Here is a 19,315-nt window from a genome sequence, read left to right on the forward strand (position 1 = left end):
GCAATCCTGTTTAAACTTATCTGGCCTCGAAGTTGTTCCTTTAAGGGAAAGAGTACTTGGGTATGCAGTGACGAATTCACTGCATTCGCATCGTTGGCGGAGTTGCCTCTTTGTGAGACAGTGATCTTTCCTGGGCGATACCCAACACACGTGTAATATAGCAAGTCTTGTTTATCTGTCTAAGGAGGAATTTTACCATGACAGCATGGAAAGGAATGAGGTATATAATTCGCTAACAGCGTAGAAGCATTTGAATGGCGTTCCCCAAAAATATGTTCCAAATTTCAGAAAATGTGAAAAATGAACTGTACAAGCGATTTTCTCTGGCTTATTTTTACTGCAATGTCGTGCATTGAAAAATTAAAATATTTGAAAATTGTCAGGCAATTGACGATGTTCTAATGATTAAGGCACGTGATACTGGGACTTCACAACTTCTTCCAGGCATATGAAAAACTAGCCGTTCTAATTTACAAAGTGCAATGAGTTTCCGCCACTTTCACTATGAACACCGAAACATAACTGCCAAATAGAGCAACTGCCATTCTCCAAGCGGACGTCCATTACTAACGTGACCGTCTTACACCACTACCAGGCTATTAAGAAGCGTAGGGCATTGCCAATTACAGAAATAAAATTTTGGACCAGACAAAATGCCCACTATATAGGAAAATGTAGATATAGCGGACCCCTTGTACAAAACCTGACGCTTGGAATAAAAATGGGAGCATCACAAAAAGCTCGCGAGCATATCCGTTAATATACCCAAACAAAAAAATACACGCTGTTTTCTTCGTCGGTACTAGTTGCTCAGCACTTGCCTACGTCAATTTCTCTGCTGCAGTATACACAGTATATATATATATATATATATATATATATATACTGTGTATACTGCAGCAGAGAAATTGACGTAGGCAAGTGCTGAGCAACTAGTACCGACGAAGAAAACAGCGTGTATTATATATATATATATATATATATATATATATATATATATATATATATACGGATATATAAGCATTCCAATTCCTCGGACGAACTTGTTGTGAAACGGCTTTTTTTACTTCCTATGTTTTGCTCGTTCATCGACTTCGAATGCTTAAAAACTACTGGTTTCGCATCGCAGAAACAGGCACTTCGTGTATATATATATATATATATACAATGAGGTGAATGTTTCCTAACAGCTTGGCTTTACAAAGGGAAAATCCTAATTCAAATTATTGGTCTAACGTTCATGTATGAGCGTTACGTTTCCGGTCAACTGTAAATTTATTAGAGTAGAACAACTGGGGGGGGGGGGGGCATTGTGGCGGCCCCCCCCCCGGCGCAATATTCTGCCCACCATGTAATGTGTCCCGTTAAAAACCAAGCTATTGACCTTACCAATGCGATCAAAGAGGCCCTGAGCCACCCCTCGTGTTTGGTGAATCAACACAGTCCAGGAATTGCATACGCGAACATCTCACCCAAATTTTACATTCATGTGGCCGCTTGGGTCTCGCAAATGGAGCGCCAAGTCGTTTTCTTTCAACAGAAGCCTGCTCCTCGCTCTTTTCTGGACGCTTTATTTCGTAATATAGCATAGTCCCATATGCGGCTACAATTATCCAATAGTTGACATCAATGATGAAGGGTGTTTCGCTCAGTGGGATTATTCTTATTCTCCCTGTGTGCATTTATTACCGCAGTTTAATAAACAGGAGGAAGTAAGCAAAAATCTGGTGTCAAATTTTGATGATAACTGCTGACTTCAGGAGGAAGCAGACTATCGTTTGGTCGTGCTCGACCTTGGCCGTCCACGTAGTAACTAAGCGTTGGCTACACTGCTTATCGGTGTCGTAGGCATCGGCTCTCGCTAGTTTCGGCTAGTTTCCAACACTCAACTGGGCTCGAACCACGCGAAACGTAAGGTCAGACCCTACATGCGTGCTTGCGAGCTCGCCCTTACTCCTGGCCGCTCCTGGTTAGACGCCTTAGCAGACTTCAATTCGTAGTTACCTATGGATATCGCTTCAAAACGCGGAAGTTGTATGTGGCTACTATCCGTCATTCAAACAGGCGCTGGACAAAGCCTGTCCTTCACAACGTAGCAGTGCCATGGAGGAGCCTGGCACTGCTACGTATATGAGCGCGAGCGCGCACTCTGGCCCTGTCGTGCACAGCGCAAACGCTGCAGTTGCATGTACCTGTGGCCTCCTACGTACCGTAGATACTGTGGCTGCCACGGGGTGCCGCCAGCAGGCCACTGGCTCAGCGCAGTGCGGCTCGCTGGGGACAACCGCGTTTAGCGCGTCATAGACGTCAAATCTGAAATAGTGGCGTGTGCGGGAACATCACAAGCAAAATTTGAACTTCGCGCCACGGTGGCGTTAAGGAGATGGACGGTTGCGCGCACACTCCCCTCCACCATAGCCTTCGCAGGGCAAATGATTGAAGAAAGAGTGAAAGTACTGCGAATAGTATGCATGATTGTCAATAACTCCGCTTTTGCTGAACACACTGAAGTACTTTTTGCGGCAAAGTATTTCTGAAATAATGTGCTGTAACTTTACATACATTTCTATACTAGGATAAAGAGTGGTTCAGGGCCCCTTTAAGGCAATAGGTTCCACTGCGGCTGCCCTCCGCGGGTCCCTCTTGGACCACACCTTCAAGGTCAGCCACTATTCAGTGCTGCTACTGCTGATGCCACAGGGTTTTTCCCATAGCGGGTATAGCATGCATGACCCTCCGCGACAAGGACCGATGGCCAGTCCTGTTATTCTCGCTGTGCGTGCAAGCCTCGATGTTCATGACTGCTGGGTCCAATAGAGTGCCGGCAGTGTTCTATATCTAACATGTGAATACGCAAACACAAACATTGGAACTGTGCCAATGTATCCTTAGGTTAGGAGGAAGTTTTCTATAACTGCATGACATTTTCACAATTCATGAATAAGGAAGCAGTGCGCCCGAGTACGAAGTTCTATCCTCTCATACGAACCTTGGTACATATGCCTGAAAATTTGTCTTCTAATAAAAAACACAACTAGGTGTACCAAACTTGCAGAAAGTGTGCTTAGAGAGAATCAACATGTTGTGTTTATGCAAGGATAATTCTGTTTGTCCCTCTCATTTCAGTTCTTGTGTGCTTTATTGAACGCCGAAACACACTCTGCAAATCTCGTCGCAGTGTCACCGTCTTCTATTACGACTTCCACAAAGGAAGATGCGTCAACGGGAAAGCGTGCGAATACAGAGGAAACAACTTCCCAACAGCAGAAGAGTGTGAACGAACTTGTAGTCCAAGTAAGTATGCATGCAAGGCTAGCCACTTTGTAGCTAATTAAAGTTGCCACAATTTTAAAAGCGTAAGCCTATTATAAATAATTGCAGGTAAATAAATTAAGGAAACATTGATAATATATTTCTATTATTACTGGGAAGGTGCACTTAAGTTTTACAAATATGTATGCCATTTTGTAACGCTAAGAATGCTCAGGCAACTTCATAGAATATTGGTACAGTTATGTGATTCTACTATCGGAGATGGAGCTTGTAGCAATAACATGTGTATATTTAGGTAAAATTAGACGTAATAAAGGTTTTAAACGTAAGCGCAGTGAAGGCATATCTGAATTTCTTCACATCACCTTTATAATGAATCAGGAAGTCACTACATTGGTACGCCTACGACCAAATTTAGCTCATCTATGTCACCAGTTGTTGGTATATGATATTTTATTTGTTTACGTTCGCTTATCATTTTTTATTATTAAAAGCGATGTGCGAATAAATGCACCTGGACTTATTAAAACTTAGTTATTACTAAAATTAGCTCCCCACATTCGTTCTGCCTAATCCGTGTTTAAATTTGTTCGTACATACAAGTATTATTGCAATATTAGTCATTCGGCTACTGAGGGTTCTATAGAAACGAAATGAATTAAATTGTGTGTGTTTGAGATCATTGCAACTTTTGGGAACCAGGGCAATGACCGACAAGAAATAACAAGTAATGGCAAGTCGTTTTACTACAATGCTGCGGACACTAGAAAGGCTTGTAATTTAATTCTCTGTGCAATTAAACTTCGATGTCGCTGTAGTGCCAACGTTATGTAAAGCAGTGAAATACTATAGCAAATGTTGATCACAATTGTACAGAAGTTATCAGACTCATAATTCCTTCCCAAATTTTTATATGTGGCGGTACAGCGCTCTTAACAGACAAGGAAAAGAACGCACAAATTCACAAGCACCAATTCTTCGCAACCCAACATCCTTCAGTGCTATAATATGGCCTGATTTCCGTTATTATGACCTCCACGGCCTCGTACATGGCAAAGAAATAGTAGTGAAGGACTAATTCGTTAGCAGATAATACTTAAGATTATCAATGCAACTGTAATCTTATCTTAATAATGAAACACTGTTCTTTCACTTCATTTGATTTTTTGGTGCTCACTGGCTGAATGAGCAGACAAGAAGCGCAACAACATTTAAAGAAACACGAATCTATCTGGCGAGATGTGGTCTAGATCTGGCTGTTCTCTTGCGCTTTGCAAGCGAACCTAATTCCTTAAGTTAGAATGTGCAGCTTACGATAGTACTGTTTGCTTTAGTTTTATAAGAGGGACCAAAATGTTGTAATGAAGAAGTGTTCAGATATTCCAGACATACTATGAACAAGCTATTTTCGTTCGTAACCCTGCACGCAGTTCTTATGTTCGCACTACAATAAATGACATTTCTATTTGACTACTACTCTACAGCCCGATACCTCAATCCAGACGCTTTATATTTTATTGCGCTACAGGTCATTCACATGAACAATCGATTGAATATATATAGGTACTTCATTATCTTGCTTTATGTATTTAACTGATAACTTCGACGGAACTATCACTACATATAATGTTCACAGTATTTAGCTACTCTCACTGAACGCAAATTTAATAAAGTAAATTATACGGTGTAAGCTATGCAATTGCCACACGTTTTGTTCTTTATTTACAGGCTTGAAATATTTGTTTAAACCAAAACAAGAAATTTAGGTCACGCAGGCACAAAACCCGAGTTTAAGAACACTGAACACATTTTTTTCTGGTGTACGTAAGAATTCGACACGAAATTCCCTGCGAAGCATTCACAATTTGGCAACTGAAGATTTTTCAAGGATATTTTTTTCTGATGATACGTAGACAAACACCTCTGAAAACTTATTTTTGTAGTATTGTATTGTTTTCCCTATTTAGTACACTGAGTTATAGTGTCGCAGAAAAAGAACACTAAGGGTAAATATAACTGCGCGCTAACAAAGCGAGAAACGCGGTTTCTTCAAAAAATTTGGCCCAGACAAATTTTTGTTGCTTTTCCGGATTGTGGAACATTTTCGTTTACGAGTACAAATTCAGAACTCCATTTTTTGTTTTATAAGCGATATTTTTACTTGTTCGCGCCAACCCTGATAAAGTTAGCCTGAATATTCCACATGCATATCTAATGATAAATTTACAAAACAGTCACAGGTGCACACGAGCCGGCGCTGGAGAGCGGCATCCACGTCATTACCAGACCGTCACAACTGTCCAATGCAGTGTACCCCATGCAGCACAACCCGAATACATTAGTGGTGCCACCCCCTCTGCCGCCTCTCCCGATGCGTCATGCGAACAAACCTATACCTCCACCGACGAGACCCGAGGCTGAACATGTGTACCCGGATCACTCAGCGGTACGAATGGATTCACCGTTGAACGTTTCCTCAGGGACGACAGCTCGACAGCCGGTCACAATGCAGCAAATTTACCCAGCCGTAGCCCAGAAGCAGAGCAGTACGGTGAAGGCGTCGCCAATTAGTCACGTAGCGACACAGCAAAACCTGAGCGGCCTAGTTGTTCCAACTGAACACCCCCAGCCGCAGATTGCTGTGGCATCCCCACTTAAACATGAAGTCGGCCAGCCAAATGTGATTGTGGCTCCTGGATCGGCCATTAAAAATGTAACACTGCAAAAGTCGATTACCTCAGCGGTCACACCTGTCAAGCAGGAAAATTTGAGGCCACCAGTGTTGTCGTCCTTTAAACAGCACGTCAGCAATCAGCATTTAAGTACACCGATGCTGCCTTTAAAGAAGCAACCCGTTATAGATCAAAAGTTGCGTGTACCAGCACCACAACCGCTTCGAAAGCATGTCGCTCAACAGCAGGAGAATACCGCTCTGGTCGCACCGGTTACCCAGGAGGCGAACATGAAGCAGGTCAAAACTTTAGCGGTACCGCAGACACAACAGGCGGCGAAGCACAAACTGAATTCCCAAGTTGTATTACTGACTGAGCAGCCGTCATCGCAGCAGGTACCGAACAATCCAACACTGTTGCCTGCTCAACAAGTAGTCACGCGGCATAACCTAGATGCCCACACTGTATCACACATTCAACAACCGAAAGTGCAGGAACAAACCGAGGCCCACAAATTATCAGTAGTTCCACAGATAGTCACGCAGCAAGTACTGACAACGTCCACAGCAACACAAATTGGTCACCAAAGCAAGCTACCCCCATTACCAACAGGAGCCATCTCCCAAATACAAGCACAGACCCCGCAGCAGCAGCTCAGTCCAGCTATGGGCTCACCTACTCCACAGCTCGTAAACCAGCAACACCTTGCAAGTCCCGTCGGTCCACCACTTCAGCATTGGTCCGCACCGCAGCAGGTCAGCAGCCAGATGTTTCCACTTTTTCCCAGGTAAGAGCTAGATCATCCCTGGACATTTGTTTTTCGTCTTGTTTGTGTTACATCAACAGGATACGCAGGCTGTTTATCTGCAACAACCCTCACGCATGCATTGATAATTTTCCCAGGGCTACGTTTCATTTCTCCAAATGGCTTGCCTTATGATTCTCACCCTTATGGATACATGTACACACACACACACACACACACACACACACACACACACACACACACACACACACACACACATATATATATATATATATATATATATATATATATATATATATATATATATATATATATATATTTATATATATATCTGCGCGATACAAAGATACATATGTCATAGGGACGAGCATATAAAAGCCTGTTGATTTATGATGTCACCTACATTGAGAAATTAGCACAATAATTAGGCAGCCACACAGGATCTCATGAATTGAAAATGTCCACCATGTTTTCTTCACAAATTGCAAGTTCCCAGTTTCCCGCTCAATATGACGCATTTTTTCGCATGCGTTAGTTCTGAACCGCATAAATAAAAAATTTCGGAAAGCTACATTTTGATGCAAAAAGGAGCAATTAATAAAGGGAAAATGAGACATCCACTTAACCGTAGCTAAGTGCTACAAAGAAAACCCATACAGGTTCCTTGAAAGGAAAGCGTCACAGTTGAAGAAAAATTCGTCCTGTTCCGGCACTCGAGCCCGTTACGAACGCCTTTCCGGGGCAGCCGGTCTACCATCTGAGCTAACCGGGTGGCTAGCAGATGGCAGGCGATGCGAATTTATCAACAACTCAGAAGCAAAAGCAACAGTTTGACGTAATAGTTCTGCGGGAACCTGGAAGGTGGAGAGAAGTAATTAATAAAGGGAAAATCAGACATCCACCCAAAGGTAGCTAAGTGCTACAAAGGAAACCCATACTGGCTCCTTGAAAGCAAAGCTTTGCAGTGCAAGAAAAATTAGTCCTTATACGGGATTCGAACCCGGGACCAGAGCCTCTCTGGGGTAGTATTTTTCTAGCACTTAGATACGTTTGGGTGGATGTGTTATTTTCCCTTTAATAATTACTTCTCTCCACCTTGCGGCCTTCCCCAGAACTATTACGACAAACTCTTGCGTTGGCCTCTTTGTTGTTCATAAATTCAACTTCGCCGGCCATTTGCTAGCCGCCCGGTTAACTCGGGTGGTAGAGCATGTGCCCCGGATAGGCGGTGGTCCGCGGGTTGGAGTCCCGGGCCAGGACGAATTTTTATTCAACTGCGAAGCTGTTCTTTCGCGGAACCCGTACGGGTTTCCTTTGTAACACTTTGCTACATTTGGGTGGATGTCTCGTTTCCTCTTTTTAATAACTTCTCTCCACCTTGCTGGTTTCCGCAGTACTATTACGTCAAAAAAGGAGCAATACATATTCGCGAGCGAAATTTGCAGACAAGGTAGACTGGGTGTTGTAGCATGGTGAATGTCATTTTTTTCTCAATTATCTTTCAGAATCACTACCCTGGTTCTGATTACTAGATACCGAGGTATAGCTGAGCGTCATCTTAATAAAATGAATTTTTCTGGGAGTATTTATTTCTATGTAGAAGTTACGTAAAAACGAATCGCAGACAAAGCAAACGCTTTTGTGCAAATACCGGAATGCGAAGTGCTTTTAGCAGCTATTGCTTTTCATACTGTACACTCTATCCACATGGAGTAGTAGGCTGGAATGAGAACAGCTGTGACTAACTACTCTGCCTTCCAAAAGTCATTTTTGTACTTAGTTTCTTTCTCTGCATATTTCTTTCTTTGTAGGCCATTGCCTTTCGGTTTCCGGTGATACCCAGCGAACACCTCGTCAAATACAAGTTTGCAGGCTTAAAAAAGAAGACAGAAATATCTCCATGCAATGACGGCAATTGAAGACCGCCCTTGTTCTGGAACATCTTATTTCACTGGAACATTAATTGCATAACTCATTATACCAATGAATACCTCTCATTCACCGCTTCAACGTCTTCAATATCGTCTCCTGCTACATACCATTAAACCTTTTAAGAAGATATAGTAAAGCTGTTCAAAGATCCTTTTCAACTCATTTTTTTTCCACTGTCAGTGCACCAGGTATCACGAAATGATTTCTCTTTTGTGTCAAACATTCTTTAAAATACTCAACACTGATTTAATGGACTACTCCATTTATAGCCAGTGAAGCGTATTTTTCATACAAGGCTTGAAATAAAACTAGAAATAAAATAAGAGCATGCCTTTGTTACGACAAAAAGCAATATTCAAGAACCGAGAATGTTAAGTAATCTACCCATGAGCGCCTCCAAAATACAATACACTTGAGTGGCCGCTGATTATCGTTTGAAAAACAAACAGAACTTGTGCAGAAGCACTACTCGAGTACGCACTCTGGTGTGGATCTTGCCATGATCTTGGTAAGTACGAATTTCGGATATGCTTTGTTCCTTTGTATAAGTTATGGGACTACATCATGTGTTAACACCGTTCTTAAAGTACACAACGTTAATCAGCAATTTCAGAACCTCATACGGAGGAAGCGCCACAAAGCATTACAGAAATATTAGTTTTCAGTCTCATTCGATGCCCCATTTTTCAGGCGTAAACCCATTCAAGAGTGCCAGTCATCAGCAGATATACGCGTAAGATTAGCCTCGTGGTAAGAGCGATCACTTAAAGAAATATAACACTTTCTGAAGTTGCTGCAGTTATGTTTTTTACACACGCACTCTCTTGACCGCGATTGCCGGCCACCTCCTAAGACACGCCTACGAGCACCACATTGGAAGCAAGAAATCTGAATATTGGCTTCATTTTATTTGCCTTCCATGGGTTACATGGGCGCTCCTTCTAAATAATGACAACTGATTCTGCAGTTTCACAAAATAAACGCTGTGCTCTCATTGACCATATGAATGTCATGTATTCAGGTATGGAGTTCATCGTAGAAGAGTCAGGGCAGACGTGCCGTCACTGCTTCTGTCAAGGTCATCACGAAGGACATGCTGCAACAGCCCAGAAACCACTGACATTCTCTGTATTATGGTTTGACGACGTGGAAAACTAGACTGCAGCATACGCAAAGGTCACTACATTTAACAAATCAAATTTCGACGACAACCTGTGGCATGCATACTTCGCCTTGGAAGGCGCCACCAGGACGTAGTTCGAGGATCATGAGTCAACCTTGACAACGTGGAACGTCTTCCACAGCACCTTCTTAAACACCGTCACGATTGCCGTCCACAAAGAGAGGACAGAAACAATACTGAAATCTTTGTGCTATTCCCATATGAGAACATCGCAATCTACACGGAAGAAATGATGCACCTGCTCCGCCATGCCGACATGAATACGTCGGAGGACAAAAATTCCTTCCTGATGCGTGGTGAGAAGCAAGAGATTTTCGGCTATATTGATTCAGAATCCACCCAAGACCATAGGCGAATGTTAACAGAAGTCACAGACATCGATAAGACGCTAGCAATGCGCACCCAGCAGTACAACTGCCAAGTGGTCTTGCAGAATAGCGAAATTCAAGTCCTAGCCTCCGACGGTCTCCGAGAGACCACCAAAGCCGTTGTACGCGCTGAACTGCGCAGAATGTTCCCTTCATCACGGCCTCAAGTGGCTTCGATTGCGGGCGTCGTACTCGAGGAGATCCAGCAGTCACTCGGAGTGCATTAATCACCGCGGCTTCTGCCGGAAGCGATGATCTAGCCCCCGCAGCCAGCCGGCACGTCCGCGCCCGTACAAGGGCGCGGTAACGCTGCAGTTCCGTCGTTCACCGCTGCCACCGACAATGCGTCAACTCGTCGTCCCGCACAGCATTTTACCATCGCTGCCGAGAAGCGGGTCAAGTTTACCTATGATACCCACACCGCGAGATGGGCCTACGAGCATTCGCCTTCAGCACACCACGTCCGATGGAAGGTGAACGACCACGTGAGACCACCAACTACATCACATCCACTGGGTGGAGATCCCGATGGGCTTGCCATTCGCCGTTACCAGGACGGCGAATGTAGTGTAGTGTGGTTGCTGTTTGTCGCTACCAGTCAGCGCAGTGCCAACCATACACTGCCCCAGCCAGGGACAAGTCAACACGTCACTATCAGGAAAACTGGGGGCAGTAACCAATGGAGGTGTGGTTGCTGTTTGTCGAACTGATGAAGATCCTACGTCGCTGACCAAGGCGACGAAAAGATTATCTCGAAGGCATATGAACCAGAGGTCACCATCCTGTAGTTTCCGAGAAGCAAGAAATACGCCCAAAATAAGAGGCGCAACGTTGCACCCACAGATCAACAAGACGCAGCCGTGATCCGACGTCAAGATCTAACTGCAACGCAAGACAAAGAACCACCAACCTCAACATACTCCTCGAAAGCAACGCAATCCCCCATCTTAGTGAACGCAGGGGCTGAATACTCCGTCATGAATGGACCCACTACCGCCCGGTCGAAGAAAGTAGTGAGTGCATGGGTAGGCCATCAAATTAGGACCGCTGGAGAACAGCTAATAACGACGACGGGGATCTGCACGGCAAGAAGTACCATTCTCTTTCTTATCCTCCAACAATGTCCACGAAACATCGTTGTCAGCGCGGACTTCCTGAGCGCATCCACCTTTTCTGGACGGCTTAGTTCGCGGAAGTGCCACCAGGTGGCTTATTGACCTTAAATTTATGAAACATCCCGCGACGAAGTAGTTATGACGTCAACGAAACAAAAATAAATGAATTAAAAGCGACCTCTGAATGTGCGCTAGTTTTCGCTTCATGCGCGCAATATGATTAGGTCACGCTCTTTCACTATTGAGTTTGTGACAACATTCTGGATATGAGAACTTCATTAAAAATTAATGAGATTAGGGGGTTTTACATGCCAAAGCCACCACCTCATTCGGAAGCGCGCCGTAGTGGGAGACTCCGTAAAATTTCGACCACCTGGGGTTCTTTAACGTGCGCCTAAATCTAGTACACAGGTGTTTTCACATGACGGCCCCGCCGAATTGAGGCCGCTGTGGCCGGATTTCGATCCCGCGACCTCATGCTTAGCAGCCCAACAACACAGCCACTTAGCGACCACGGCGGGAAAGAAATACATGCAGGCGCATTGTAAGCTAGCCGATAACATTGAAACAGTGGTTAGACAGTAACGAAAGCCCATCCAAAAAATAAAAAATAACGTATAGTTGCTTTAAGTATTAGCTGAAACATAGTACTCCTGGTTAAGGGTTCCCCAAGACTGCACAGCGGCGCCGACATACCAAAAATTCAACAGCTGAGCATTTCCTGGTTACTGGGGTCTATCAAACCAACATTTCGTGAGTAAATGCAGCCTTGCGCAGGGGCCAGGTAAATCACGGGTACCGTGTCTGAGCTCATTTTTCCCATGGCAGTACGTATTTGAGCGTTAATTGTCGCAAAATAACATTCTTTTCTTCTTTAGATCTCAACACTAGAGGGCCAGAATATGCACAGCAAAACCCTGCTCCTGATACAGCAGTACTTTTTGTTCAAACGTACATGTCCGCGCTGCTCCATATGTTACCAAATACAGAAAATGTATTCAATGCTTTTCTCCGCGCAGCTGTTTTCAGCGCTTGTCTTCCTCCTCGTTTCTTCTTGTGTCCTTGTTTTGTTGCGCTATACAGATACTTTAAAAAGCTGTTTTCATTTCTAAAGGCGCCAGGAAACCGAGCCTGATACCAGCAATGATCAGAAATGTTTTTCGGGAACGCGCAAAATCTCCTCAGACAGAGTGATGTAAACTTGTGTGATGTACCGCAGCGCTGAGGTGCTTCTTGTCTAATGGAGGAGAACCGATTGCAAAGTAGAACTGCACGGTGTGGCACATGTGTTTAAGTTAATGCAGTTGATTTGTGCAATGAAAACCTGTCGAAGCTTTCATGCTTGCTTTATACGTAAGCAGCCTACTACACCATCAATATGCCGGCTCCTTTTAACTGAGCAAAATAAACCTATTAAACCAATGCAAACGTTAATGACATCATATTATCGTTACATTGTTGAAATTAGTAACCTCTAGATAGGTAGTAAGTTGAGAAGTTGTGGGCGTAATGACGAAGCTACGTGAACTTTTAAATAATTGACCTTAGATGACTAAAGCAAATGAGAAGTTTGGAGCCCCTCCTCGCGCTTGTCTAACCGAACGCAGAAACTTTAAATAAACGTGCTTCTGTAAGAGCTACCCACAGAAATATTTAGCAATTAAACACTCGGAAAGCGTAACTGACGCATAAGAAGCACGTTCGTAAGGTCAACCTCACCGCACATAACCCTTTGCGATATTGCCATCAACAGTATGGCTCCATGAGCTTGTTCATTGCGGCCCACTCTGCTTTACATTTTTATTCACCTCGTTTCATCGAAGGAAATCAGCTTAAAGGATTTAATGTGAATTAAGCATTCAACGTGTGCCGCCGAAAGCTTGCTTGATGGTAGAAGTGATAAATAACGCAATTATGGTGCAGATTTACCGCGTCGCTTGAATAAAGACAATGCGCTGGTGCCGAGGCAAGGAAGATCACGAACGTAAACAGCTAGGCAGCTGCTCACTGAGTAATGCCAATGGCGACGCTGCACCATGACAAAATATGGGGCTGGCGATTTTGACGGTTTAGGTACTCTTATTTTGCGTTGATTTGGCTTTAAGAGAGAATGCTATAAATGTAGTGTCCTTCGTTCTTGTCACGTAGACTTAAATATGGGTTTAAATAAACTCTATATCCCATTCATATCCGAGAGTAGGCGTAAGCGGGGAAATGCTCGCCCTCTTGCTCGTTCACACACACAAACACGCATACTGAGATACGACACATGTTCGCCCGCATACACATTTACACGCGGCCACGCAGCACACGCGCAAAATATGTACGCGCAGACGCGCACTGGAATGCAAGCGCACACGAACGCGCGTGTGCTCGCACTGGCATACACGCACTCATGCGCACGCAGATTGCAATATGGAGACACAAACCGATGCGCATGCGCAAAAATGCAAGTACACACGCGCGCACAATCAAGGCGTGGGCACGCCTATAAATTCTCTCTCCTTCCCTGCGGCCTCACAAAAACACGCGCTTGCAAACAGGCTTCAACACACTCGCTCTGCAATTATCGTTCAAATTCAAGCTGTAGTATTCACTTTACGGTTGAATTTTGGTGCTTCATATTCAAGTGAATGTGCCTACTGCCCAGAGGGTGCAAAACCATTTGCTCGTGCTGCGCGGAGTAACGGCCCATCCCTGACCAAAATACTGTTTTTATGCACCACCAATCTTTACCAAACATTACTGTTTAGGACGCAGACAATTCCCATTGCCACATTCAAAACTGAACAGGGCTCAGGCAGTCTCACTGCGCTTATTGCATACGGGTACATATCGCACACAGTACACCATTAATAAAATATATGCAGAGAGGGAGATTAAGATGGACTGCAATGATTGTTATGGCATCATTGGAATCAGGCATGTGCTGGCGGGGTGTCCCGCGACTCTCCCCAACCTCGTTGAAGAATGGGCACAGTGGGAGAAAAGGATTCAAAGCCCATTGTTTCAGGACCAACTAACGGCAGTCCAGAGGGCCCATGATGTCGCTGAAAGGCTTGGCCTGACAGTGCCAGCGTGGGAGCGGCCCGCCTTGGCTTGAGAAGTCGAGCCTCCGGACCTCATGACAATAAAAGTTTTTACACCCACACACACACCACCAATCTTTCGATTAAGTGCCATAAATGCACATGGTGTTCGAAGGAACTACCCTCTCGGCGCAGTCAATTAAAACTTGCTGATACTCGACCAATATATTGACATAAAACTTTCTAAAATTTTACCCATTCACTTACGCATTTGCATTGCCGTGGCGTTCGGCACATTGGTGAAGGTGCGACATTTTGAATTCCGGAATATATCCATGCTACAACACACGATAGTTTTGTTGTATTTTTTTAGGGTAACACGATTACATCCGCATGCTTGTTGTTATGTTGTCCAAGGAATAACACCTGGTTATAAAAGTGATGATGAGGAAAAAACAAAAGATAATATTTGAAGAGCACCACCGAAAATCCGACACCAACGAAATCTTAAATTTTGTGGAGCTACTATCTAGTGGGAGAATGTGGAACTAAGTTCCATGTGGCTTTAAAAAACATGGCTAAGCGCGATATTGAGCCCCAGCCAGCATGACGCGGGGCGATAGGTGCGTACAGTTCAAGAACTCGGCCACGGCTTCCTACATCGCCGCAGTAATACGCTTGGGTTTATCAAGATACCGCGTGAATTTGCACGACTGAGTTTCAAAGACCTCTTTTTGGTAAAGCGTTACTCTATGTGTAGAGAGTCGAGATAGGCATAAGTCGAAAGGTGAGTCTCCTGACTGCAAACGCTGCAGCTGCTATTACCATAACGGCCGTAATTTCATCACCGCTAGCGCTTGCGCCTAGAAAATTGACATAGTTACCCAGAAGTCTCATCACCGACAGTGGAATGGCCTCAAATGCGGAGTTCCCTCAAGCCATTTTGCCAAACAGCCACGCAGACCACAGGAGGAGAACTGGCTACCACCCTCAGACGCGTGGTCTTACGCAGCGACTGAACAAGATCCTCGCCAATATGCTTGCAATGTACATCGACGTCGAATACAAGATGCAAGATGCCATCCTGCTGTACGCTCAAAAAACGCGTTACCAACCAGCTGATTTACTGAACAACCACGATGGTGACTCTCGACGTCATGCTGCCGCACGTCACCGTCGAAGAGAATGCCGACGTCGCCGCCTACCTCCAGCGCGCCGAAGAAACGCGACAACTCGCCCACCTGCACATAAAGAAACAGCAGAGCCGATATGCAGACAAGGTGTTAGTGCGGATCTTTTGTGGCGCTATTTCGGGCCTTACAAGTTCATCTGACGTATTGCTGTACGGGACTATGACGTCGTAACAAACGGTTTTTCGCAATCCCAACGGCACTGCTCCCAACCTGACATAGTCTATGCTGTGCGTCTTAAGCTGTTTTACCAGCACAAACAAACTTTAGGAATTTGTTTCTTCCTTGCTTCATAACTTTTTTGACTAACTGCGGTGTTGTTTTTCGCTCTCCTGTTATGTTTGTTGCGTTGAGAGGATGCTGTTTAGGATGGGGGCATTCACAGGTGTACTTTATCTATCCCGGCTTTCTGCTTTTCGCCAACAAACAAATGGTAAACGTTATCGTTCAGCTCAGAACGCGCCTGCACGTATCGGAAGTTTGTCGAATGTTATCGTTATCGATGGTTCTATCCGTTATTTATTGTCACCGAATTTTGTACACCCTGATTGTATGCGCAGCGTCAAAATTAAGTAGTTCTTCCTGAAAGACACCAGGGCACCAGCAATTATTTGGAACCTTCAATGAGTTATGTGTAATAGCCCACGCGCATGCCCCGGAAACCACATTTCGACTATCGCCCACTATATTCGCCACAATCCTTGTGCATTTAGTGTAACTTGCTTTTGTGCGAACAGGTTCGCCCAATAAAAAGCTGGTTTCGTCATTAGCGGTTTCGCTACTGTGTTCTTCAACCCTAATACTACGAGACGTGATAACAATGGTTATGCTCAGGTAAGTAACGTGCATGGAAAATGCCGTGGTTGAAAGTCTTTTTTGAAGGACAGAAGTACAATGAAACATTGTTTTGTGACGCTTAGCCGTTATGGAGGAGAATATATTATTACTCGGGCATTGTCCCTTCCAACGTCATATTAAAAAGAATGCATTCGTACAACGAGGTTTATGATGGTATAAAGACTTCATTGTCTTCGAGAGGTCATGTTTCTGCAAACGTGGTCACTTTACTATCTGACTTCAATAACGTTCCCTTACAGCGGGTTTCATGAAAACATTCTCAGTTAAGTCTACGTAACATACAGACTTAGTATGAGCCGTGATTTGAAATACTAATCGAGCTGGAACAAACTGAGCAAGATATGTGCCAACATTCTTCTCGCATAGGTTATTTCTCTGCTGTGTAAATTTTATGAATCTCATTGTAGTTTCGATTAGTCGAATCCGAAATGTATTGGGACTTCGTATACTCTTTGACAAGTTTCGGCACACAACATATTTTATCTAAGAAAGTACGATCATTGCCTGAAATGGAAATGAATCATTTACACAAATGAATAAGTTCTTACAATTTTACCAGATCCACCTTCTTTACTTCACTTTCCTAGCTGAGAGGATTCGATGTTAGTAAGAAGTGTGTATTGGCCAATCACCCGCCCCCTAGACAATGTCATACGTTGCCACTATATTTTGATGCACGTTACACAATCACTACGGTGACAGATAGCCGCAGGGGATAGCACGATGATGATTGAAATATCCATGCGCATATACGAATGCCCAAGGAAAAGGGTGAATGAGATTACCCACCCTAGTTTGACCGCCATCATCACACTGTACACTGTGTCTTGCTGAGGCCAAGGGTTCAGCTGGCCACGTGGATTTTATTTTGCTTCCTAAATTAACATAAAATCACTAAAAAGCATTGCCACTTGTAGGCCTTTTTCACTTTCGCGCTGCAAACACGGACCGTTACGATATCTGGCGGGTGACCGGGCTCTGCGACTATTCTACAAGGTGATCATCTTTAAGTCTCGTGGCATTTTTATACGTCGGCTGTGGCAGAAAGGATAACTCTTATCTTAGAGCTCGATTATTCAAAGAGGCGCACACTACCAGCACGAGAAATCGAAACACATAGTCGAATTATCAACAAAACTTCACGCATTTATTTCTTCATAAATTTTATTGCGGCACGTATTGCAAATTTACGAATTGTAACCGGTGAGCTTGCAAGACGTGTCCACTTGAAATGAATTTCCCGGATGACACACGTTTCGAGGTATTATTTGCCAAATTGTGGACCGAAATACATGGCAGTTACTTTTGTGCTTCAATGCATGAAAGAGCGTTGTGGTAAAACATAGTAAGTGGAACACCATGAATTTTTGCGGCGAGAATGAATGCGCATATCTCCAAACTGGCGTTATCTTGAAAATTCATTCGAGGTGGATGCGCCTAGCAAACTCACCGGCTACAATTCGTAAATTACAACGTTTGCCGTAAAGTAATAATTGAAAAACATAATTAGTTGATTTCTGGTATGTAGTTGAATATGTGCTTAGATTTGCCGCGCAAGTAATGTCAGCTAGTCTGAAAAATCCAGCTTAAGGATTAGTATTGTGCTATCTGCAACAGGCTATTTTCAGAATTCCATAAAGCTGAAAAATGATCACAGTGTATATTGTGCAGCCCAGCTGTACCTGCACTTGGTTTGACCATGAAAGTCTTTCGGCGAGCTGCACAACGGCGTTTTTTTTTTTCGGACCTATTTCGCCAGTTGGGTGTTGGAAAAACAGACATAAGCTGAATATCATTGGCCATGGATAATTTATTCCGCAAGTTCTGTTGTTCACTAGGGCACTCTTTTGTAAAAAAATATTCAGCAAAAGATTTCCATGCGAGTGCTTACTATATAAAACAAATGTATAAACGTGCCTATTTCCCTGAAAATTGTGCGTTTGCTTTCCGCGGTATAAAATATAAGAAATGCCATATTCAAGCGCATGTTTCGATAGGTATACTTTAATTCGTGTGCCTGGAGAGGTGGCCGTCGAAATAATCAACCCAACATTTAGCGTAGCTTTGGAATCAGAGGGGCATACCCTTCCAGTTACAAAACTCAAGTCATTCGCGCGTGCAATACGCAATTTAAGCTGGCATTCAAAGCATTTACCGACCATTCAAATGGGCAGAGCGAGAACATTTACATAAAGGCGGGCGGGAGTTCGATGGATAAATGTGCTACACATTGATTTTGATGAAGCAGCGTACTACGAAACGAAAAATCCGTTCACACGAACATGAAACAAGAAAATACACGGGCGGTTGGTTCAGCGCCTGTGTGTATCCTCATCTTTAATGTTTGTGTGAACATCTCTTTCGTAGTGTGGCGCTTCACCAAAATCATGGATCACCAGCTAGCTTGCACTACCTACTACGAACACAAGGATGAGACGCCGGTCGAGTGCGACCAGAGCCAGCAGGAACACTTTACCTCTTTGAGTTCGAGAAGCTCGATAGTTGTTTCTGAAGCCTACGACTGCAGAGTGCTTTGCCATTGGTAGTGCACGAAACTGCATAGCAAGAACAGTGCTAAAATTAGCTAGGGTGGCTATCAAGCTCCATACGTACCTTCTACATAAGGTAATGCAAACGAGTGAACACCGGAGTGCACAAGCGAGAAAAAAGAAAAGCATCTATGAGGCGTAAGCGACGCGTTCGGTTGAGTGAAGACTCCTTTTTGCAGTTATGAATGTGTATGTAACCGTTACAGTACTTGATAAGACAAAATTATTCTTAATGTACCAATAACATATATATATATATATATATATATATATATATATATATATATATATATATATATATATATACTGCTCAGAATCTAAAAGAAACGGGCGAGGTTTGCTAAACACAACTTTTCATCACGTTGAGGTGATTCGACGAT

The 19,315-nt window shown here is 43.8% G+C and overlaps 1 protein-coding gene and 1 long non-coding RNA gene across 3 annotated transcripts in view; one reads left to right on the forward strand and one right to left on the reverse strand.

Annotated features, from left to right (window-relative positions):
- Positions 1-8,796, forward strand: part of LOC126543116 (uncharacterized) — a 48,595-nt gene extending 39,799 nt beyond the window's left edge. For both annotated transcript variants that reach the window (XM_050190262.3, XM_055062281.2), the window contains exons 13-15: positions 3,127-3,294; positions 5,508-6,732; positions 8,523-8,796. In XM_050190262.3, coding sequence (XP_050046219.3) covers positions 3,127-3,294; positions 5,508-6,732; positions 8,523-8,547 — 1,418 coding nt within the window. In that variant the 3' untranslated portion in view covers positions 8,548-8,796. The remainder of the gene's footprint in view (positions 1-3,126; positions 3,295-5,507; positions 6,733-8,522) is intronic.
- Positions 1-19,315, reverse strand: part of LOC129380638 (uncharacterized) — a 251,218-nt gene that overhangs the window by 205,296 nt on the left and 26,607 nt on the right. The window lies entirely within an intron of this gene.

This window comes from Dermacentor andersoni, chromosome 10 (genome assembly GCF_023375885.2).
Source record: "Dermacentor andersoni chromosome 10, qqDerAnde1_hic_scaffold, whole genome shotgun sequence".
NCBI lineage: Eukaryota > Metazoa > Arthropoda > Arachnida > Ixodida > Ixodidae > Dermacentor > Dermacentor andersoni.